The sequence below is a fragment of the Castor canadensis genome, chromosome 11, assembly GCF_047511655.1.
Source record: "Castor canadensis chromosome 11, mCasCan1.hap1v2, whole genome shotgun sequence".
Taxonomy (NCBI): domain Eukaryota; kingdom Metazoa; phylum Chordata; class Mammalia; order Rodentia; family Castoridae; genus Castor; species Castor canadensis.
In genome coordinates, this window is record NC_133396.1 from 59,226,706 (window position 1) to 59,247,012 (window position 20,307).

General features: G+C 39.9%; 1 protein-coding gene across 5 annotated transcripts in view; it reads left to right on the forward strand.

Annotated features, from left to right (window-relative positions):
• The window catches only part of Myh10 (myosin heavy chain 10), a 145,225-nt gene that overhangs the window by 27,595 nt on the left and 97,323 nt on the right, over positions 1 to 20,307 (forward strand). For all 5 annotated transcript variants that reach the window (XM_074046880.1, XM_074046881.1, XM_074046878.1 and 2 more), the window contains exon 4: positions 15,203 to 15,230. In XM_074046880.1, coding sequence (XP_073902981.1) covers positions 15,203 to 15,230 — 28 coding nt within the window. The remainder of the gene's footprint in view (positions 1 to 15,202; positions 15,231 to 20,307) is intronic.

The window sequence follows — 20,307 nt, forward strand, 5'->3', positions numbered from 1 at the left end:
AATCTTCATGGCAAAGGGACCATTCTGGTCACTTCTCATTTGCAACTCTGGGCCTCAGAACTGCCCACAGTCCAGGCTCACCACGTGCGACTTGGCTTTCTTCTCTAGCAGTAACCAGCTCTGCTGCTGACCTCTGCTGACCTTCTCCACAGAGCAATGACCTTTTTAGGCCTGAGATTCTACTGTCTTCTTGGAGTCTTCAAAGAACAGCACACATCTCCTTGTTATGACTTGTTTCGCATCCACATCGTGTTCCTTTCCGTTTTTGCCTTAGGTGACTCCCACTCTTCAATGTGCCGACCTCTCCAGGCATTCAGTGTCTTCCTGAATGTTTTCTCTTCCTCCTGGTTTGAACTGAACACTTGGCTTTCTCTTGAGGTTGGGGTTGCAGCCTACTAAGTGACACTCGCTACCTCACTCAGATCCGATGCCTTGGGAGAAAGAGTTTGTGTATTTACCCTGAACCTGTGAAACCTTTCCTTGTGCCCTCTTAGAAAAGCTATGCCTTCACTTTTCCTTACAAGTTCCAGCAGCTTTCTTCTGGTTCCTCTGCTTGAGCCTTGCCCATGAACCATCCAGGACCTGTCTCACTGATGCGACCAACTTCTATGGTGATGCTGTAGTGTTGCCATCTTGTGGAGTCCCTGAGTCTTCAGACATTTCAGCAGTTTGGTTACTCCCATGCTGGTGGCCCACTTGATAAGACTCCTTAAGCCACTTCCTTGCTTCCTCACCTCCTTGTGGATCCCCAGTCTACTTTCTTACTCAGGAAAGTTAGAGCTCAGGGTCTGTCATTTCAAGTCTTCTGTCTGAATCCTAACCCTTGATCCCACTGTTTTTTGTTATGTCCGGTTAGCAGAACCCTCCTGCTGCAAGATGAGGTAAGGTGTTTGTCTCTGTACTCTTATGTGGGTTGCTGGTGCTTCTGGAATTATGTCCCACAGCTCAACAGATCGATCCTGCTGTCATTTCATGACTGCTGAGCGCTGACCTACTCTTAGCATGACTTGCCTGCCTTGTTTCTCCGTAATAACTGTGAAGCCTGTACACACTTCAGACCTCTGGCTCCCTGTGTGCTCCTCTGCTATCCAGCTGGTGACTTGTTTCCCATTCCAGAGAAATTAGAAGCCACAAGGGGAGACCTGCTCTGGGTTCCCAAATCAGATCTCCAGACCATCCGCTCGTGTCCATGGCTCTTATAGGCCATCGGTGCCAGTTCCCTCATCCTCCATCTCCAGTCCCCCCATGACATCCAGCCTTCTGCAGTCTCACAGTGTTGATTATTCTGCAGCGTCACTCATCTTCTATCTCCATTTTTATAGGCTCCTAACATTGGCGTTAAATTTGCTAAAACTGTTACTTTAAGAAAGAAAGTTCTCCTTCCTTTCACAGCCAGATTTTTTAAACAGTGCCAGCAGGTAGGTATCTGGATCTGGTTGGTGGTAGAGCTTGTGAAAATGCTGTGTTTTCTCGGGGAACTAAGAGTAAGGCTTCAGCTGAGAGGGAGGAGAAGCGAGGTAGAAATAATATGTGTGGTCATCAGGAGGAAGATAATGTTTTATTCACCAATGTCATCGCATCAGATACCTATGCCGATACCTATAGGAAATACAAGGTCATAGAGGGAGCATCTCTCAGAGTTTAACATACCAAGTAGAGGAAAAGAAAGAATGTGATTTAACACATTGGCAAGCTAGAATTGAGAAGTGTATGTGTAGTAGTACTGCCCATCAAGCAAATTTGATGTAAATTCTGAAGTCTCAGTTCCTAAGAAATCAGAGGCTACATTCTCTGACCACAGTATAATAAGACAGAATATTAACAGTATAAAGATTTTCAAGTGGGTCAGTATTGTGGGAGTGTGTTTAATGAGTTCTTGTTGTTTTGCTATTAATCATTCATTTGTATGGCTTTTTGATGAAATGTGGAAGCAAAAATGTATATTACAGATTCTTGAGGAATTAACCACAACAAAATACCACATGTAAAAAATGTATGAGTTGTGGCAAAAGTCACTTTAAAAAACAAGCTGAACAAGAGGATTAAAGGTTGAGGCCATCCTGGACAAAAAGTTAGCGAGTCTCCATCTCAACAAACAAGCCAGGTTTGGTGGGCATGTCTAATTCCAGCTGTGTGGGAGGCATAAGTAGGAGGATTGTAGTACAAGACTGTCCTGGGCAAAAAGCTCAAGACCCCAACTGAAAAATAACTAAAGCCAAAAAGAGCTGGGGTGTGACTCAAGTGGTAGAGCATCTGCCTAAGTAAGCACAGGACCCTGAGTTCAAACCACAGTGCTGCCAAAAAGTAAAAAGAAACAAAAACTAAAAAGAAGTAGTTCTTAGCTAAAGTATTTTTCATTAGTAAACAAAAACATTCAGAGGAGCAGGCAACTTTATGATCATTTATGGGGCTATACTCTTCTGAGCTTTTCCAAAAGCATGTTCTTTCCCAATAAAAAAACATTCTTTAATAGTCCAGCAGTAAAATGAACCAAAACAAAGGAAAATATATAAAAAAAAAAAAGATTAATAGATTGGAACAAAGTACATTCTTTGATAGAATTGTTAGGTAAAAGTAAGAAGAGCTGACTCCATGAAAATACTGTGAAATGGACAAGTGTGCAGCTACGGTGGCCAAGAAAAGAACCACCAGGAATCCAGCACCATAAGCCAGCTGGTGAGGGAAATGGAAGAGTGTGTCAGAGATCCACAGTTACAGCTCAGACACAGGCCCGAGCAGTGTAGAGGTAGTCGCGTCCAGGATGAGGTGATCCTGTGTTACCTAAGTGAGTGTAGACCACCAAGCCATGCAGAACAAACCATGTAGCCTGAGGGTCAGCATTGGTCAAGGAAATTTAAGTTCTTAAATTATTTTTTACTGTTTATTAAAGTAATATGTGAAGACACTTAAAGCAGCAACTACACAGTAGAGTGAAGTTTGTTAACATTATTGAAGAGAACAGGAGATACCTATCTACTCCTGCCAGTTCAGAGGAAATCACATTTTAACTGTTTCTTCTTATCTGTATACATATTTATAAGTAACAAACTTGTGCCATTTTTCCTTTCTTTTTTACTTCTATTATTACCTATAGACTTCCTATTATAAAAGAAGTTTTGAACTTATCACATAAACCTCCCCTGACCTTTCTAACTGAAGTTAAATTGATTATCTTTGCACATTTCCTTTCTTAAATAACTTGCTATTTTTCTTGGATTTAGCAATTTTTCTGTTTTGGGAGCAAGGTAGTTTTACAGTTACCAACATTATTTTGACAGAACTACACATCTTCTTTCAATACATAAAAATACATCACATCAGTGCCTTTAAGATACCTCCTGGACCCTTAGGACTCCTGTTTGCTTGTTACTTTTTGGACTTGCCTTTGCCTACTTTTGAGGAATTCCTTTTGCTTCTTTCCTTAATTGAATTTCTTAATTTACAGATGTCATATGCTGTTATTTTGGATGGTTTATAAACTCTAGTAGCTTCCTGAGAAATGCTTGGGACAACCATTTATTGTGTCATCAGTAAGAACTTAAAACAGGATGGCTCCTCCACGTAGTGGATACCAAGCAGCCATGTTGAAAAGAAGTCTACATAGTGAGTGTTCTGCTGGTATTACAAGCATACACACTACCCTCTGTTTTCTTTTAAGAATAAGCATCTTAAGAACAGGATTGCTATATACTACAATGTGGACCTTGAAAACAGAGATTTTTTTTTTTTTTTGGAAAATTTAGAAACTAGATTTGTTTTAGGAGAAACAAAGGCAAGAAAAACAAGCCATCTCCCAAAATAAACACGAAAGAAAGCTTTAGAAAGTCAGAAGACGTATGAACCAAATATAGCAGTTATAACAATAAATGTAAGTACTTTAGCACTCTGTACGTAAGAGGCACTCCGCCATTTACAAGAAAGACATCTCAGAGTAACAAAATCATAAATGTTTAAGAATGGGCAGATATCTCAGACAGTTGCTAAGAAAAAAAAGAAAGCACTCATCTGAAGTAAACGTCAAGCAAAACCAAGAACAAAGAACATCATTTTATATCATGAACAGGAATATTTTATAGGGAATTATAGTTATCTGACCTGTGGATTGTATTCTAATGTGGAAATAGGGAATGATAGGAAAGATCACTCGTCCTCCTGTGAAGTGTAAGACACAGTAAAACCCTTCTAGTGACACTGTTAGTGGTCTCTATCTCATTGGGGAGATAAAAAGACATAATATCAAGTAGTGATACGTGAAAAAAACTAAAAAATGGTAAGAGCATAGGTGAAAGGAGGGGGGGACCGATTTCATAGTTTATTATCATTCTGTTTTAAAAAACTATTCTGTTTAGTTCTTTTAATCTGTGATCCATTTTGAGTTTGTGTGTGTGTGTGTGTGTGTGTGTGTGTGTGTGTGTGTGCGCGTGTGTATGTAGTGCAGGGTGTGGGTTGAGCTTCATCCTTTTTGCATATGGCTCTGCTGTTGTTGTAGCCCATTTGTTGAAAAGACTGTTTCTCCAATGATTTATTTCCTTCTGTACCTTGGTTGGAAATCACCAATGGTCTAGTCTTAAGACTCTGTTTCTTCAAGATTGTCTATCTTTTCATTGGTATCACATTGGCTTGATTTATAGTAGCTGTATAATAAATCTTAAAACCAGAGAGTATTGATGTTCTTTTAAAAATTGTTTTCCCTATTCTAGTTCTCTTGTCTTTCCGTGCATATAAGTTTTAGAAGTACGCTAATCAATTTCTAACCACCCCCCAAAAAAATCTGCTGACATTTTGATTGGATTGCATTGACTCTCTAGCTAGCTGAATTCAGTCCTCCAATCCATGAACATGGCTTGTCATCCTTTATACAAAAGTCTTGTCTTCTTTGATATCTTTCATCAGTGTTTAGTTGTGTGTAGTGTACAGATAAAGCACATATTTTGTTGGATTAATACATTATTACAAGTACTGCAGCAAAACTAAACATTTCATCATCTTTATTTTTAAATGGAACTTTTGAAGTTCAATTTCCAATTGTTTACTATTAACATATAGAAGCTAGATTTTTCAGAATCTACATACTGGTTTTTGTCACCTTATTAAACTAACTTATTCTGGGAGGCTTTCATTTGTTTTGTTTTTGTAGATTTTTTGGGATTTTCTGAATAGACAGTTATTTCCCCTCAAAGACATTTTCTATGCTTTTAATTTTTCCCTTGCTTTTTGATGTTAAATAGGAGTGATAAGAACAGATATCTTTACTTTTCTTCCTGATCTTACAGGTACAGCATCAGTTTATTCAAGTTTGCTGAGGGTTTTTTAAATTTATTTTTTAATTTCTTTTTTTAACCACCTCATCTATTAGGTTTATTTCTTGGTGTTTGGCCTTTTTTTTTCTTTTTTTTTTTTTTTTTTTATTCATATGTGCATACAATGTTTGGGTCATTTCTCCACCCTTCCCCCACCCCTCTCCCTTACCCTCCTCTCCCCCCCCCACTACCCAGCAGCAACTATTTTGCCCTTATCTCTAATTTTGTTGAAGAGAGAATATAAGCAATAATAGGAAGGAACAAGGGTTTTTGCTAGTTGAGATAAGGAGAGCTATACAGGGAGTTGACTCACATTACTTTCCTGTACATGTGTGTTACCTTCTAGGTTAATTCTTCTTGGATCTAACCTTTTCTCTAGTTCCTTGTACCCTTCTCCTATTGGCCTCAGCTGCTTTTAAGGTATCTGCTTTAGTTTCTCTGCGTTGAGGGCAACAAATGCTATCTAGTTTTGAGGTGTCTTACCTATCCTCACCCCTCCCTTGTGTGCTCTTGCTTTATCATATGATCAAAGTCCAATCCCCTTGCTGTGTTTGCCCTTGATCTAATGTCCACATATGAGGGAGAACCTACAATTTTTGGTTTCTTGGGCCAGGCTAACCTCACTCAGAATGATGTTCTCCAATTCTATCCATTTACAAGAAAATGATAACATTTCGTTCTTCTTCATAGCTGCATAAAATTCCATTGTGTATAAATACCACATTTTTTTGATACATTTGTCAGTAGTGGGGCATCTTGGCTGTTTTCATAACTTGGCTATTGTGAATAGTGCTTCAATAAGCATGGGTGTGCTGGTGCCTCTGGAATAACCTGTGTCACAGTCTTTTGGGTATATCCCCAGGAGTGGTATTGCTGGATCAAATGGTAGGTCAATGTTTAGCTTTTTAAGTAGCCTCCAAATTTTTTTCCAGAGTGGTTGTACTAGTTTACATTCCCACCAGCAGTGTAAGAGGGTTCCTTTTTCCCCACAACCTCACCAACACCTGTTGTTAGTGGTGTTGCTAATGATGGCTATTCTAACAGGGGTAAGGTAGAATCTTAGTGTGGTTTTAATTTGCATTTCCTTTATTGCTAGAGATGGTGAGCATTTTTTCATGTGTTTTTTTTGGCCATTTGAATTACTTCTTTTGAGAAAGTTCTGTTTAGTTCACTTGCCCATTTCTTTATTGGTTCATTAATTTTGGGAGAATTTAGTTTTTTAAGTTCCCTGTATATTCTGTTATCAGTCCTTTGTCTGATGTATAGCTGTCAAATATTTTCTCCCACTCTGTGGGTGTTCTCTTCAGTTTAGAGACCATTTGTTTTGTTGAGCAGAAGCTTTTTAGTTTTATAAAGTCCCATTTATCTATGCTATCTCTTAGTTGCTGTGCTGCTGGGGTTCCATTGAGAAAGTTCTTACCTATATCTATTAATTCCAGAGTATTTCCTACTCTTTCCTGTATCAACTTTAGAGTTTGTGGTCTGATATTAAGATCCTTGATCCATTTTGAGTTAATGTTGATATAGGGTGATATACATGGATCTAGTATAAGTTTTTTGCAGACTGCTAACCAGTTTTCCAGCAGTTTTTGTGGAAGAGGCTGCTATTTCTCCATCATATATTTTTAGCTCCTTTGTCAAAGACAAGTTGGTTATAGTTGTGTGGCTTCATATCTGGGTCCTCTGTTCTGTTCCACTGGTCTTCATGTCTGTTTTTGTGCCAGTACCATGCTGTTTTTATTGTTACTGCTTTGTAATGTAGTTTGATTTCTTTATTAATTTTTTGTTTGGATGACCTATCTATTGATGATAATGGTATGTTAAAGTCTCCCACGACCACTGTGTTGGAGTTAATATATGCTTTTAGGTCCTTCAGGGTATGTTTGATGAAATTGAGTGTGTTGAGATTGGGTGCATATAGGTTGATAATTATTATTTCCTTTTGGTCTATTTCCCCTTTTATTAGTATGGAATGTCCTTCTTTATATCGTTTGATCAATGTAGGTTTGAAGTCTACTTTGTCAGAGATAAGTATTGCTACTCCTGCCTGTTTTCGGGGGCCATTGGCTTGGTAAATCTTCCAGCCTTTCATCCTAAGCCTATGCTTATTTCTGTCAGTGAGATGGGTCTCCTGTAAGCAACAAATTCTTGGATCTTCCTTTTTAATCAATTTTGTCAAACGCTGCCTTTTGATGGGGGAATTAAGTCCATTAACATTAAGTGTTAGTACTCATAGATATGTGGTGATTCCTGTCGTTTAGTTGTCTTAGTTGTTTGAAGGTTTGATTGTGTGTACCTAAGTTGAGGTTACTCTCTACTTTCTTGCTTTTTCTTTTCCTGTAGTTTGGTGCTGCCTGCCCTTTCATGGTTATGTTGGGTTTCACTTTCTGTGTACAGAGAATCCCTTGAAGAATCATTTGTAGTGGTGGCTATGTGGTCACATATTGTTTGAGTTTCTGTTTATCATGGAAGACTTTTATTGCTCCATCTATTTTGAATGATAGTTTTGCTGGGTAGAGTATCCTGGGGTTGAAGTTATTTTCATTCAGTTCCCGGAAGATCTCACCCCAAGCTCTTCTTGCTTTTAATGTTTCTGTTGAGAAGTCTGCTGTGATTTTGATGGGTTTACCTTTGTATGTTATTTGTTTTTTCTCTCTTACAGCCTCAATATTCTTTCTCTCGTTTCTGTACTTGTTGTTTTAATGATGATATGCTGTGGGGTAGTTCTATTTTGATCTGGTCTGTTTGGTGTCCTGGAAGCCTCTTGCATCTCTATGGGAATATCTTTCTCTAGATTTGGGAAATTTTCTGTTATTATTTTGTTGAATATATTATGCATTCCCTTCGCTTGCACCTCTTCTCTTTCTTCAATGTGCATGATTCTCAGGTTTGGTCTTTTGATGGAGTCAGTGAGTTCTTGCATTTTCTTTTCACAGGTCTTGAGTTGTTTAATTAATAGTTCTTCGGTTTTTCCTTTAATTACCATTTCATCTTCAAGTTCTGAGATTCTGTCTTCTGTTTGTTCTATTCTGCTGGATATTCTGCTGGATTGGCCTTCCGTTTTGTTTTGCAGTTCTGTTTCATTCTTTTTTCTGAGGTTTTCCATATCCTGAGTCCTTTCCTCTTTAATGTTGTCTGTTTTTGTCCTGAGTTCATTTATCTGTTTATTAATCGTGTTCTTTGTTTCACTTTGGTGTTTATACAGAGCTTCTATGGTTTCTTTTATTTCTTCTTGTGCTTTTTCAATTTCTCTATTTTTGTTGTCTTGGAATTTCTTGAGTGTCTCCTGTACATTTTGGTTGACCCTATCCAGTATCATCTCTATAAAATTCTCATTTTTTACCTGTAGTATTTCTTCTTTTAGATTATTCTTGTGGGCTTCATTGTGTTCTTTGGCATAGTTTATCTTCATTTTGTTGGAGTCTGGATCTGAGTATCTGTTTTCTTCATTTTCCTCTGGTTCCTGTACTAATTTTTTGCTGTGGGGAACTGGTTTCCCTGTTTTTTCTGTCCTCCCGTCATTGCCCTTGGTGTTGTTATTGTCTCTGTACTGTGTGCAATTAAGTATTTTCTAGTTTGTAATAATAACAATGGTGATATTTAGAATGGAAGGGTGAGACGAGATAGAAAGCAAAGAAGTTAAAGAAAAAGGGAAAAACAAATAAAAAGTAGAAAGAAACAAAACAAAAAACAAGTTTCAAAGATATAAACAGGGAGAGATAGTGTACTAATCAACAGTAAGCTGAACAGGCATTCGAGAGACAGAGGATTGAAGATAAAAAATTACAAAAACTATAAAATAAAGGAAAAAAAATCTCCAAGTTCAAATGTAATAAAGTTCCAGTCTTAATAATTTTGGTGTTAGCTCCTCAGCCTCCAATCCTGGAGATATGGTGTCTTAGAAGTAGTTCTGTTGTTGTCTCATCAAAGGGAAAAAAAACTAAAAACAAAACAACACAAAACATACAAACAAAAAAAACCCCACAAAGTGTCCCAAGTTCAAATGCAATAGAGTTTCAGTAAGTTTTTCAGCATGCAGGTGTAGTTCAGTTGTTGTCTCATCAAAGGAAGGGAGAAAAAAAAAAAAGCGTCTGGAGACAGTTCTGTGAATGGCTATCTGAGGTTGCGGCTCACCTGCCCGCTTCTGTCAGCCTGCTGTTGCTGGAGGCTTTATTTATGCAGTTCTCAGGAGTGAGCTTAACATTCACCTGGCCCCCATAGGCTTTGTTTACTCAGAGTTCTGTGTACAGTGCCACTGCTACAAGCTTTCCCCTTTCCAAGCACACTGGGGGAGGTGACACTGCACCCGCTTTCTCAGGCCTGTGTGTTTGTTTACGGTTCCCATGGGAAGTGGGTCTTACCCCCTCTTATGTGGAGTTTTCCTGCCACCACCAGTTTTACAAGCTTTCCCACTCCTGGTTACTGGGCTTGTGCCGCAGCTCCTGCCTTCTCCAGCTGGCTTGTTGTGAGGGATTTCCCCTCCTCCCCTCTTCGGTGCTCAGGGCGCCCCACCCTCTTTGCTACGTGTCTTTTTTTTTTGTTATTGCTTATTATTCAGGTTTTTTTCTTTACTTTTTCCCTGAGTGGGGGTCATTCTGTCCAGGGGGCTATGCTCATCTGGCCCAGGGTTGTCTGTGGGAGTACCACGTACCACTTAGCTCACCTTGTGGTCCGTGACTTCCCAAGCCGTCTGAGTGCCGCCGTGTGGCGGCAGCATGGGAGCCGTCCTGGTTTCTCCTTTTAACTTGACGTGGAGATGCTATGCACAGGCTGGAGGTGTGGAGGAGTCAAAGTTTTGCCTCTTCTCGGTGGTTTTTCCTGCTAGGTGTGTCTCCAGCGTCTCTCCAAGATTTTACTTTTGGAGGCATGCTTTCTGCTTCCTCCCTCTAGCTGCCGTCTTGGAATCTTCCTCTTTTTTAATTTTTTAAATCACTAGTGGAAGTTGAATTATTTTCAAATGCCTTTACTGCCTCTGTTCAGTGATAAAATGCTTTTTCTTCCTTAATCTGTTGATGTGGCAATTTAGATTGTTTACCTTTTAGATGTTAAACTAGCTTTGTATTCCCAGGATAAACAGCACTTGCTCATTGTATGTTCTTTTTTATATGTCTCTGGATTTAATTTGCTAACAATTTGTTAAGAATTGTGTGTCTTTGTTTTCTTCTATTGTCATGTCTTTTTTCCAGTTTTAGCATCAGCTTGAGTCTTAGAACTGATTGAGGAATGTCTCATCCTCTCCAATTTCCTGAAGAGCTTGTAGAAAATTCTATGTTTTTGTTTTGCTTTTCTTTCTTTTTGTGGGAAGGATTTTAATTACAGATTCTTTTTTTTTTAATAGATATAGGACTATTCAGGGTACTTTTTCTTCTCAAGTGAGCATTACTAATTTGTGTCTTTTAAAAGAAAATGACCCTTTCATCTTAGTTCTCAAATATTTTGGCATAAAGTGGCCCCTAATATTTCCTTATTTTTCTTTTAATGTCCATGGACTAAATAATAATGTTCCCTTTCTTATTCCAGATATTGATAATTGCTGTCTTTCTTTCCCTTTTTCCTGGTCAGTTTGGTCAGAGGTTTATCAAGATCATCTTCTCAAAGAACCAGTATTTGGTTTCATTGATCTTTGTTTTTTCTTTTTTCTGTTTTCCATTGCATCGGTTTCTATTCTTTATCATTTCCTTTCTTTGGCTTTCACTTGTTCTTTTGAGGTAGGAGTTGAGATCATTAATTTGGAACCTTTCTCACAATTGAAAATATGATTCAATTCAACATGGATTTATTGAGTAACTCCCTATGTGATTTTTGGAAGGTGCTTTGGAAAATACCAAGCTATCAAATGAGTCTCCACTCTTTAGCGGGCCAGTTGCACTTTTCCAAGTAATTTTTGTTCCCTTTGAGTATCACTTTAAGTCAATGTCTGGTTATATCTATAGGTTTTTAGAGTTTAAAGATCAGTGTAAACTGCCATAGTGTTTCAGCTGGCCCTTTCAGGACAAAGGGATTCAACGAAACAGGACAGGGAGGGGGGAAGAAGTATTTTCAGAGTTGGAAGGATCTTGGAGTTGTTGAGCTCATTCCCCTTATTGTTCAGATAGAGAAACTGAGGCCCAAAGTTAGTACAGGATGGGCTAGACAGTGAACACAGATGGGTATTGTTGTGGGGGTAGGCGGTGGAGGACAAATAGCACAGGGAAATAAAGTGGAGTGGGTTTGAAGGTAGAGACTTATTTACATCCTAAATTTCAGATGGTGAGAGTGGTGTGTACAGAGACAAGAAAGCTATTCTGAATGAATTGGGAGACTTTAATTTAGGTTAATTTTTGTTTTCTTTCTCTTCCTTTTATCAGTTCTGGCCACTGAAATAAGGACCTCACAAGTGCTAGGAAAGTGCTCTACCGTGGAGCACCAACCCGGCCAACCCAGTGTTTTAATTTCAGAAAAGCTATTAAAAACAACAACAACAATTTGCTATAGTGGAGTTCGATAGAAATTTCTCAAATCAAGAAAGTTTAGGGGTCTGAAGGCTCATCTATTAAGAGTGAATAAGCAAAGACTTTGTAGAATCATAGTTTGAGAATCATGGTGAAGAAGCAGTGAGGAGTAAATGATTCCTTACAGATATGTGGTGTGTGGCAGAACTCTGATTAGGACAAGTGTGGTATCTAGCAGCAGATTTCTCCTAGCACACTTGTGTTTCTCCTTTTTAAAAATTAGCACATATAAATTGTACAAATATATACAGACACATAATGTACTTTGACCAAATTCACCCCCTCTATTACTCTTTCTTATCCCTCCTCTGTCCTTTTTTGAAACAAATTTTCATGGGTTTCATTATTCTGTTTTGATACATGTGCATGAAGTACTTGAATCATAATCACCCCCCCTTTACCATCTCATTTCTCCACTCCAACTGATTCCCACCCCCAAACAGTCCCCACAAATACATTCGTGTTATTTGGTTGTTGTTGTTGTTGTTGTTTGCGGTACTGGGGCTTACTCAGGGCCTATGCCTTGAGCAACTTCACCAGCCTTTTTGTGTATGTATGTGTGTGATGGGTTTTTCGAGACAGGGTTTCATGAACTATTTGCCTGGGGCTGACTTTGAACCATGATCCTCCTGGTCTCTGCTTCCTGAGTAGCTAGGATTACAGGTGTGAGCTACTAGTACCCAGCTCATTTTCTTTTAGGTCTAGATCCCACATATGAGAGAGAACTTGAGATACTTGTATTTCTCGGTTTGGCTTACTTCACTTAACATCATGATTTCCAGTTCTATCGGTCTTCCTGCAAACAACATCATTTCATTCTTCTTTATATCCCAGCAGACCTATTAAAGCTAGCAATGGCTTACCAAGCTGGGAATGTGTGTGAGAGGTGTGTGGGTGGTCATGGATCTAGGGAGAGCATATTGGAAGAAAGGCCATAGGGAACCTCTTCTAGAGTATATGGTGGTATGTGGATTAAGGAGTCAGGCATTGACTTTACCTCAAATGCTGCCTATGACTAGGAACTATAAAGAATTAAGTAATTGGGCAGGGCATCGTGGCCCACACCTGAAATCCCAGGCAAGAGGATTGGAGAGTCAACTGAAGCTACATAGCAAGACACTGTCTTAAAAACAAATGTTTAAGTAATTGGGGTGGGGTGGAAGGGGAATGGTGAGTAGGTCCAGGAGAGTCGCTAGTAGAGAGGATCTGATGATCATGATCAGGAAATGATCGATGACTGAGTTGATAAATATCCCAGTCCCTGATCTTATCATGGTGCATTACATACATCTATGCAAGTATCATACTGTACCCCATACATGTGTATAATTTGTGTAATTTAAAAAATTTTAAATATATTTAAAAATTAAGTTAAACTTGAGGGGTAGGACAGTAATATGCTCTTTGTGCAACTCAGTTAATTTAATTTAATTTAATTTTTTTTTTTTTTTTTTTGGTGGTACTGGAATTTGAACTTAGGGCTTCATCCTTGCAGACAGGTGCTCTACCACTTGGACCACGCCTCCAGCCCTTTTTGCACTGGTTATTTTGGAGATAGGGTTTCACTTTTTGCCTAGGCTGGCCTGGACTGTGATCCTTCTATTTTACAATTCCCACTATATCTGGGATGACAGACACAAGCCACCATGCCCAGCTCTTTTCTATTGAGATGGGTTCTTATGAACTATTTTGCTGGTCTAGAACCATGATCCTCCCAGTCTTACCCTCGAAAGTAGTAAGGATTATCAATGCAAGCCACCATAACCCAGGATGCAACTCAGAATACATGACTGGATTTGTTTATTTTAATACTAGTATATGAATAATATGACATAGTGTATGGACTACTTACTCCTTTCAAGAAAGCTATTTATACCAGAACTACTTTGAGATCCTTATTGTGTACCTGATGGTATCCACTAGTGGAAAGCACAGATAGGGAGTGACAAAGCAGCTATCTGGACCAGGCCTTGTGACCACAGTGCCACTTGAAGCAATAACAGACTTGCTCAGTCATATTAAGAGCATAAAGAGGCTGGGCTTGGTAGTGTGCACCTGTAGTCCCAGCATCTCAGGAAGCTGAGGTGGGAGGAGCCTAGGAGTGCAAGAACACAGACAGTAGCTGGAGACAGGCCTGCTCATCCCGGCCTCCTTGCCCATTAGCTGTGTGACTTGGGAGGATTATCCAGCCTCCCTGAGGAACATTCCTCCTCTGTAAAATTAAGATCATAATACTCCAGAGTAATTAGAAACCATACACTGTTGTCCTACACTGGCAACTTTGTCCATGGCTTAGATGTGGCATTTCGCTTGAGAAAGCTGAATCCTTCAACCACTAAATCACTTTAAAACATTGAAAAGATGAGTAACTGCAAATCCATATAGCATTAGTCATCGTACATTCCTTTCTTACATGTAGTATGTGTTAGTCCGCTTTTCGTCATTGTGACAGATACCTGAGAGAAACAGTTTTAAGGAAGAATGACTTATTTTGGCTCATAGTTTCAGAGGTTTCACTCCATGGTCTGCTGGTTCCGTTGTTATGGGCTGAGGCCAAACTGCACGTCCTGACAGCAAAGCAGCTCATCCACGGCAGACGGGAAGCAGAGAGAGGGAGGAAGGGGCTGGGGACAAGTATATCTTTCCTGAATGTGCCCCTAGTGACCTGCTTCCTCCAGCTAGGCCCTCCCTCCCAATAATGCCATCACACTGTGGACCCATGGAAGGGGTAACTCACTGATTCGGTCAAAGTCCTCAGGATCCAATCACTTCCCAGAAGCCCTCAGCTGGCAGCTAAGCCCCCAATACGTGAGCCTTGGGGGACGTCTCAGCTTCAAAACAGAACAGGTGTAACAATAGTGTTTTGACTTTAGACAGTGGTTAAACCTGTTATATGTTCATCTTCCTTCAAACTTCTCCACTGGTATTTGTTTCTCCTTTAAGGTCAAACTAATAGTGATTCCTTGCTGGCTGTGGGTTCCTGAAGCCATTCTGAAAGCAGTGTTTTTCAAACCTGACCAGGCATGAAAACTACCTGGCTGCTAATTTAAATAGAGATATTCAATGCCTACATCCCTGAGAATAAATTAGCCAATGTAGAGCTCCAGGAGGTACATTTTTAAAAGCTTCCTAGTTGAATTTGATCTGCAGCTGGGTTTGAGGATCAAGGCTGACTAGGTATATGAAGTCAGCTAGGCCAAGGTTACCCCAGAGAATCTGGCACAGTTATTTGAGACAAGGAGTAATGGTTAGATTTAGAATGATCTGATCAGGTTGGAGAGGATTTAACTTGACTTGAGAGGAGAGATTCTAGTATTTTATAGGCTGTTACTACAACTTTGCTATGTCGGTTATTCTAAAACCAGGCAAATGGTCACTCTTTTTGTTTGTTTGTTTTGTTCTGTTTTATAGATCGTGAGGACCAGTCAATTCTTTGCACGTAAGTAAACATCCAAATTCAGACTTGTTTTTCATTCTTTTGAAAAGCAGGAAATTACTTTTTTGTATGGGGTGGAGGGAAGTAGTAGAGCAGGAATTTGATGTTAACCTTGTAGTTATTTTAAGACTTAGATTATAAAAATTGTTTAAATTTGATGTTATTGTTTAGTTGTCAAACAGGGCTTTTTACCCAAATGTTAATGTGGAAACTTAAATCTTCAGTTTGTGTGTCCAAGTGTAGGCCTATTGAGCATTTCGGTAGTTTATTCTTTTTACTCAATAAACATTTATTTATCATCATATGCCTTGTACTGTGTGCTACATACTAGAGATCACGGCTAACTAGAACAGTGTCTATGTCAGGACTTGATTCATGCACATTTGAAAGATTCCTTGGGTACAGTGTGGGGCATGGGTGGGAGGAAGGGTTAAAATGGGGATACCAGTTAGGAGGCTGTTGGGTTATTTAGGCAAGTGATGGTGGTGACTGCAGGCAGGGAGGTTGTTAGTGAACCTGGAGAGAAGCAGTGAATTTAAGTGGTGCTTGGTCTATGTGACAGTCTTCACAGGACTTGGAAGTTTACATGCCTAAGAAAAAGGAGCAAAAAGAGGGGTTATGATGAAGTCAGGATATCTCCTGATAGGAACATGGGAAGAAGAATAGACTGGAGTGACAGGTGATGAGCTTGGTTTGGAACAATTGCTTAAAAGGTGCCCAAGGCCAATCTGAGTGTCTCTGTCTATTTGTGGATGTGGAGATCTGTCTGTGGCCAGAAATGCAGACGTGAGGCACCAGGAGTGCAGATGAAAGCCATGCTGGTAAGTGGGATTGTCTGAGAAGGCAGTGTGTGAAATCCTAAGCAAAAGCAGCATTAAAGGGTCAGGCAGAAGAAGAAGAGTTGCAGTGGCCAAAGTGACCCAGCACAGAGGCATGAGGGGGCAAGAGGGATGGTGACACAGCAGCCAGGGGAGAGAGGCTTTCAAGGAAGAGGGGGTGGTCGTGGATAAGTGGCCCCCAAGATTGAGTGAAGCAAACAAAATCTGTGCCACAGAGGATGGAGAGCAGAGGGAGAGAACTGAGTGAAGACTGAAGGAAACATGAAAAAGTTAAAGAGATACTAAAAAACCAAGAACACATGCACTGTTTCCCAACAGTGAGAATGTGAACAGCCGAGGGCAGGTGAGAGATGAGCAAAGGGTTTTATTGTTATTGGTGATGTTTTTAATGTAGTCAAAATGAGCTACAGCTGAGAGCGGTTGTTCTTAGAGTGGCGGGGCTTGGGTCAGGAAGGAGGGAGATGTGACCTTTCTAGAGTGAGGGTCTGGAGGCTGATGAATCCCATGCAGGGAAGTAGGGAAGGGGAACGGGGTTGATGTTGTGTACAAAGCAGGAGGAGAGGCAGGACAGGAGGTTGGAGGAGAGGAGAGATGGCTGATCTGTGAATTTTCTCTTCCTAAACATCAAAGCCCCTGAAGCTTAATGGCTCAAAACAGCACAGTGCTCCAGACCTCCCAGCAATTGCATTAGATGGGCTGGTGGTTCTGCTGACCTGGCACCCGCCTACGTCTGTGGCCAGCTGTGGGGTGGCTGGCTGTCTGCAGGCCAGGTGCCTTGGCTTCTCCATGGGTCCTCTTGTTCCCAGCAGTCTAGTCCTGGTTTTTAGTGGGATGGCAGGGTTCCAAGAGCAGCCAGAGTACACACTCCAATGTGTGTTTAAGTTTCTGCTTGTGTCCCATTTGCTGCTGCCCTTTCTCAAGCCAGGACACATGGCCAAGGCTGGAGTCAGCATGGGAAACACATGGAAGTAAGGTATGAAACAGTGGGGCCATTGCTGCAAGTCATCCATCTGAGAGTGTTGGGACCCAATTTGTTAATCACACTGGTTCAGTCTGTGATCAGAAGACTTCCACACTCTTTGTATCCCATGGGAAGAATCTGTCACAGGACATGTGGGTGTAAATGGAGTTTATTAAAAGTTGGGGAAAGGGAAATACAAAGGGGAGCAGGGTGGGTTCAGGTGGAGTCTGCCTGCTTAGCATGCTTTTCTTAGGTACTTTTAAACTTTAGCATGGGAAGGGAGGAACCAGGTGATTCCCATCCAATAATCAATGAGTGGGGCGGGGCATGGGTGGTTCCCAACCAGGTGAGGATGGTGTGACCCATCCCTGGGCAACCTATGTATAAGTTCCGAACTTTCCCTACTTCTAGCCTGCCTCAGATCCAGCCCTGTGACAGTGGAGAACTCACATGTCCCCTCCTACATTGGCTGATTGGGGAGTTTGGATTACTACATTTTTGTTTTTGTTTTTTCCGATACTGGGGGTTGAACTCAGGGCCTTCACCTTGAGCCACCTTTTGTGTGTGTGTGTGTGTGTGTGTGTGTGTGTGTGTGTGATGGGTATTATGAGATACGGTCTTGTAAACTATTATATGCCTGGGCTGGCTTCAAACTGTGACCCTCCTGATCTCTGCCTCCTGAAGTAACTAGGATTACAGGTGTGAACCACCAGTGCCTGGCTAGATGACCATTTTTAATAAGAACTTTGGGTGAATATCTGTAAGCAGGAACCCCTACGGAGGGAACAACTGTTGTTAGGCTGTTAGGGTTACTGAGCACTGATTGGCTTTTGTTATCAAAGTGACCATCACCGACACTGGCACTTATCAGCCCAAAGTTTGTTGTCACTTAGGAGGGTTAAGTTGAGTGTATGAGCTAAGTCTTCTAGCAGCTGGGCTATCTCTAGCGCAAAGTAGCAGTCATCAAGTACCATGTTTGTTTTCTTTTCCATTCTTTTTAAAAAATTGTTGACTTTTTTCAGCATTAAATACCCATGTACACACCACCTAGATTCTATCAGTAATATATTACTATACTTGTTTTTATCATATCTGTGTGTTCATCATTCTGTCTAGCCATCAGTCTTGTCTTTTGTTGGAAGGAGAACCATTGGTTTGGGGCTCTAAATTAATTGAAAAGACGAGGTTTATTTACAGGAACTCAGTGAAACTACCCAATGAAACAGTCACAGCCAATCCTAGTAAATGGAGAAGGGAGGGTGGTGAAGGTTGGGACTTCAGTAAATTCTATGCTAACAGGTAGTTGAACTCACACTTAGGTGCTAAGGGTCAAATTTCCTATTTCCTGAGAAGGGCTCAAGGGCAAAGAAGACTTTGCCTAAGTTTATTGTTTCTTTCTGTGGCTACCAATTATTTAGAGATTTAAAGTAATTTTCATACCATTTTAGTAAGTTATCAGTCCCCTCATTTAATGCACATTTCAAGTTAAATTGTGGAATTGTTGAATCAGGGCATTTCCCTCTAAATGCTTCATATAGATAGTATACCTAAGGCCCCATATTTTCATCTTTCTCTTTGGAAGTAAAATCCACATTACTGGAATGCACACGTATTAGTACAATTTTGCTGAATCGTTTGTGTATCTTAAATCCCTATCAAGCTACCCAAGACCACTACCCTCCTCTCTCCTCCTAGTAAATGCCTACCCCTCCTCTTTCATCCTCACCATATTTCTTAATTTTTTATATACTACAATTGTGATATTTAATAACAGCTTTTCACGTTTGTATCTATAATAAAGCAACATTGTCACCTGAAAACTATGAAAACGTGAAACAATGTATCCTAGATTTTAAAAAAATATGTTCCTTGGTACTTTTGAAAACCCAAATAAGAGCATGTAACTGCTGTCTCCTTAAATAGAGTCCACAGCTAAGCTAATTAAGTGTTCTGCAAGCAAATAACTAGTCTACTTCATAAGGAAGTTAGTTTATATTAGTTAGTGGTTATTTTACCCCAACTATTTGCTTATAATACCACTGAAAATACAGTTATAACAACATAGTTATGTTTATTTAAATAAATATTGTGCGTAATTTGGTAGTTTGTAAGCTTTACTTTGTTAGTCATTTACCCTGATTTAATTTTCCTCTAAAGGATGAACTTCTAATTTATACCCTGTTCTCCTCTATTCCCATTGTTCACCTCCCAGCAGGTTCCCAGGCACCCCCTGCTTGGTCATTGTTTTGCCATCTTGCTAGTAATGGCATTTGGCCAGGACACTCAGGATGTCTTGTATCTGGGGAGAGCAAAGTTTTTCACATGCACCCCAGTAACTGGAAGTGAAATCCTGTTAAAGAATGTAGTCCTGTTGACGCTCCATGGCCTTGAATTAAGACTCACAAAACAGTTACCATTAATGACTTAAGTTCCCTTTTTAGAGAACATTCCATGTACATTTCATGACTGCTTTTAGGCAAGCTGGTAAAACCAAGTTTTTCTCCTTCTAAATATATTTCAGTATAACATGACAGTTGTAAAACAGTAGTTTTATGATGGTCTTCAATTAAGATGTAACAATAGTTTTTTTGGGAAGGAATTTTATCTATCATATACAAATATTACATAGGTCGTGATGGCAGAGCTAGCCTGAATTGAGAATAATTGGTTCCTGCCAGGAGTAGTATACCCTGAAAGTTTAAAGGTAAGCAGATGGACAGAATTGATTGAACAGCAAAGCCAATAGTACAGTGTAGTTGGTACATGGTTCAAATAGAAGTCTTACATTTCTTATCCCCAGTTGACCATGAGCTGTATGACCCCAGATCAGACAGTCTCTCTAGACCCCTTTGTTTTTTAAATGACTCTTGATTTTCAATGACCTCAAGTCATAAAGCTTTTGGAATTACTAGATTATTATAGCAGTGACTCTCTTCAATGACAGCTATGTTGTAGGACAGAAAAGAAGTATGCAAATCAACTTGTAAGTAGATATTTAAAAACTTCCAGGCACAATTGTTGTGTGTCAGTTAAAAATTTCAAAGGTAGGAAAGCATGTTGTAGGCAAATGTGCAAAAGGGAACTAACATCTTTGCAAATGTTAATTTCATGAGTCCTTACTATGTCCCTGTTAGTGCCATAATTTATCACTTTATTCAAGACCTGACATGAGCTGAGGTGGACTTGACCCAAGTCTACCTTGATCCAAAGATGACATGTAGGAATTTTCGGGTGTTGAGGATTCTTGGTCTGCTCTGAGATTGAAAGCAGAGGCAGACTC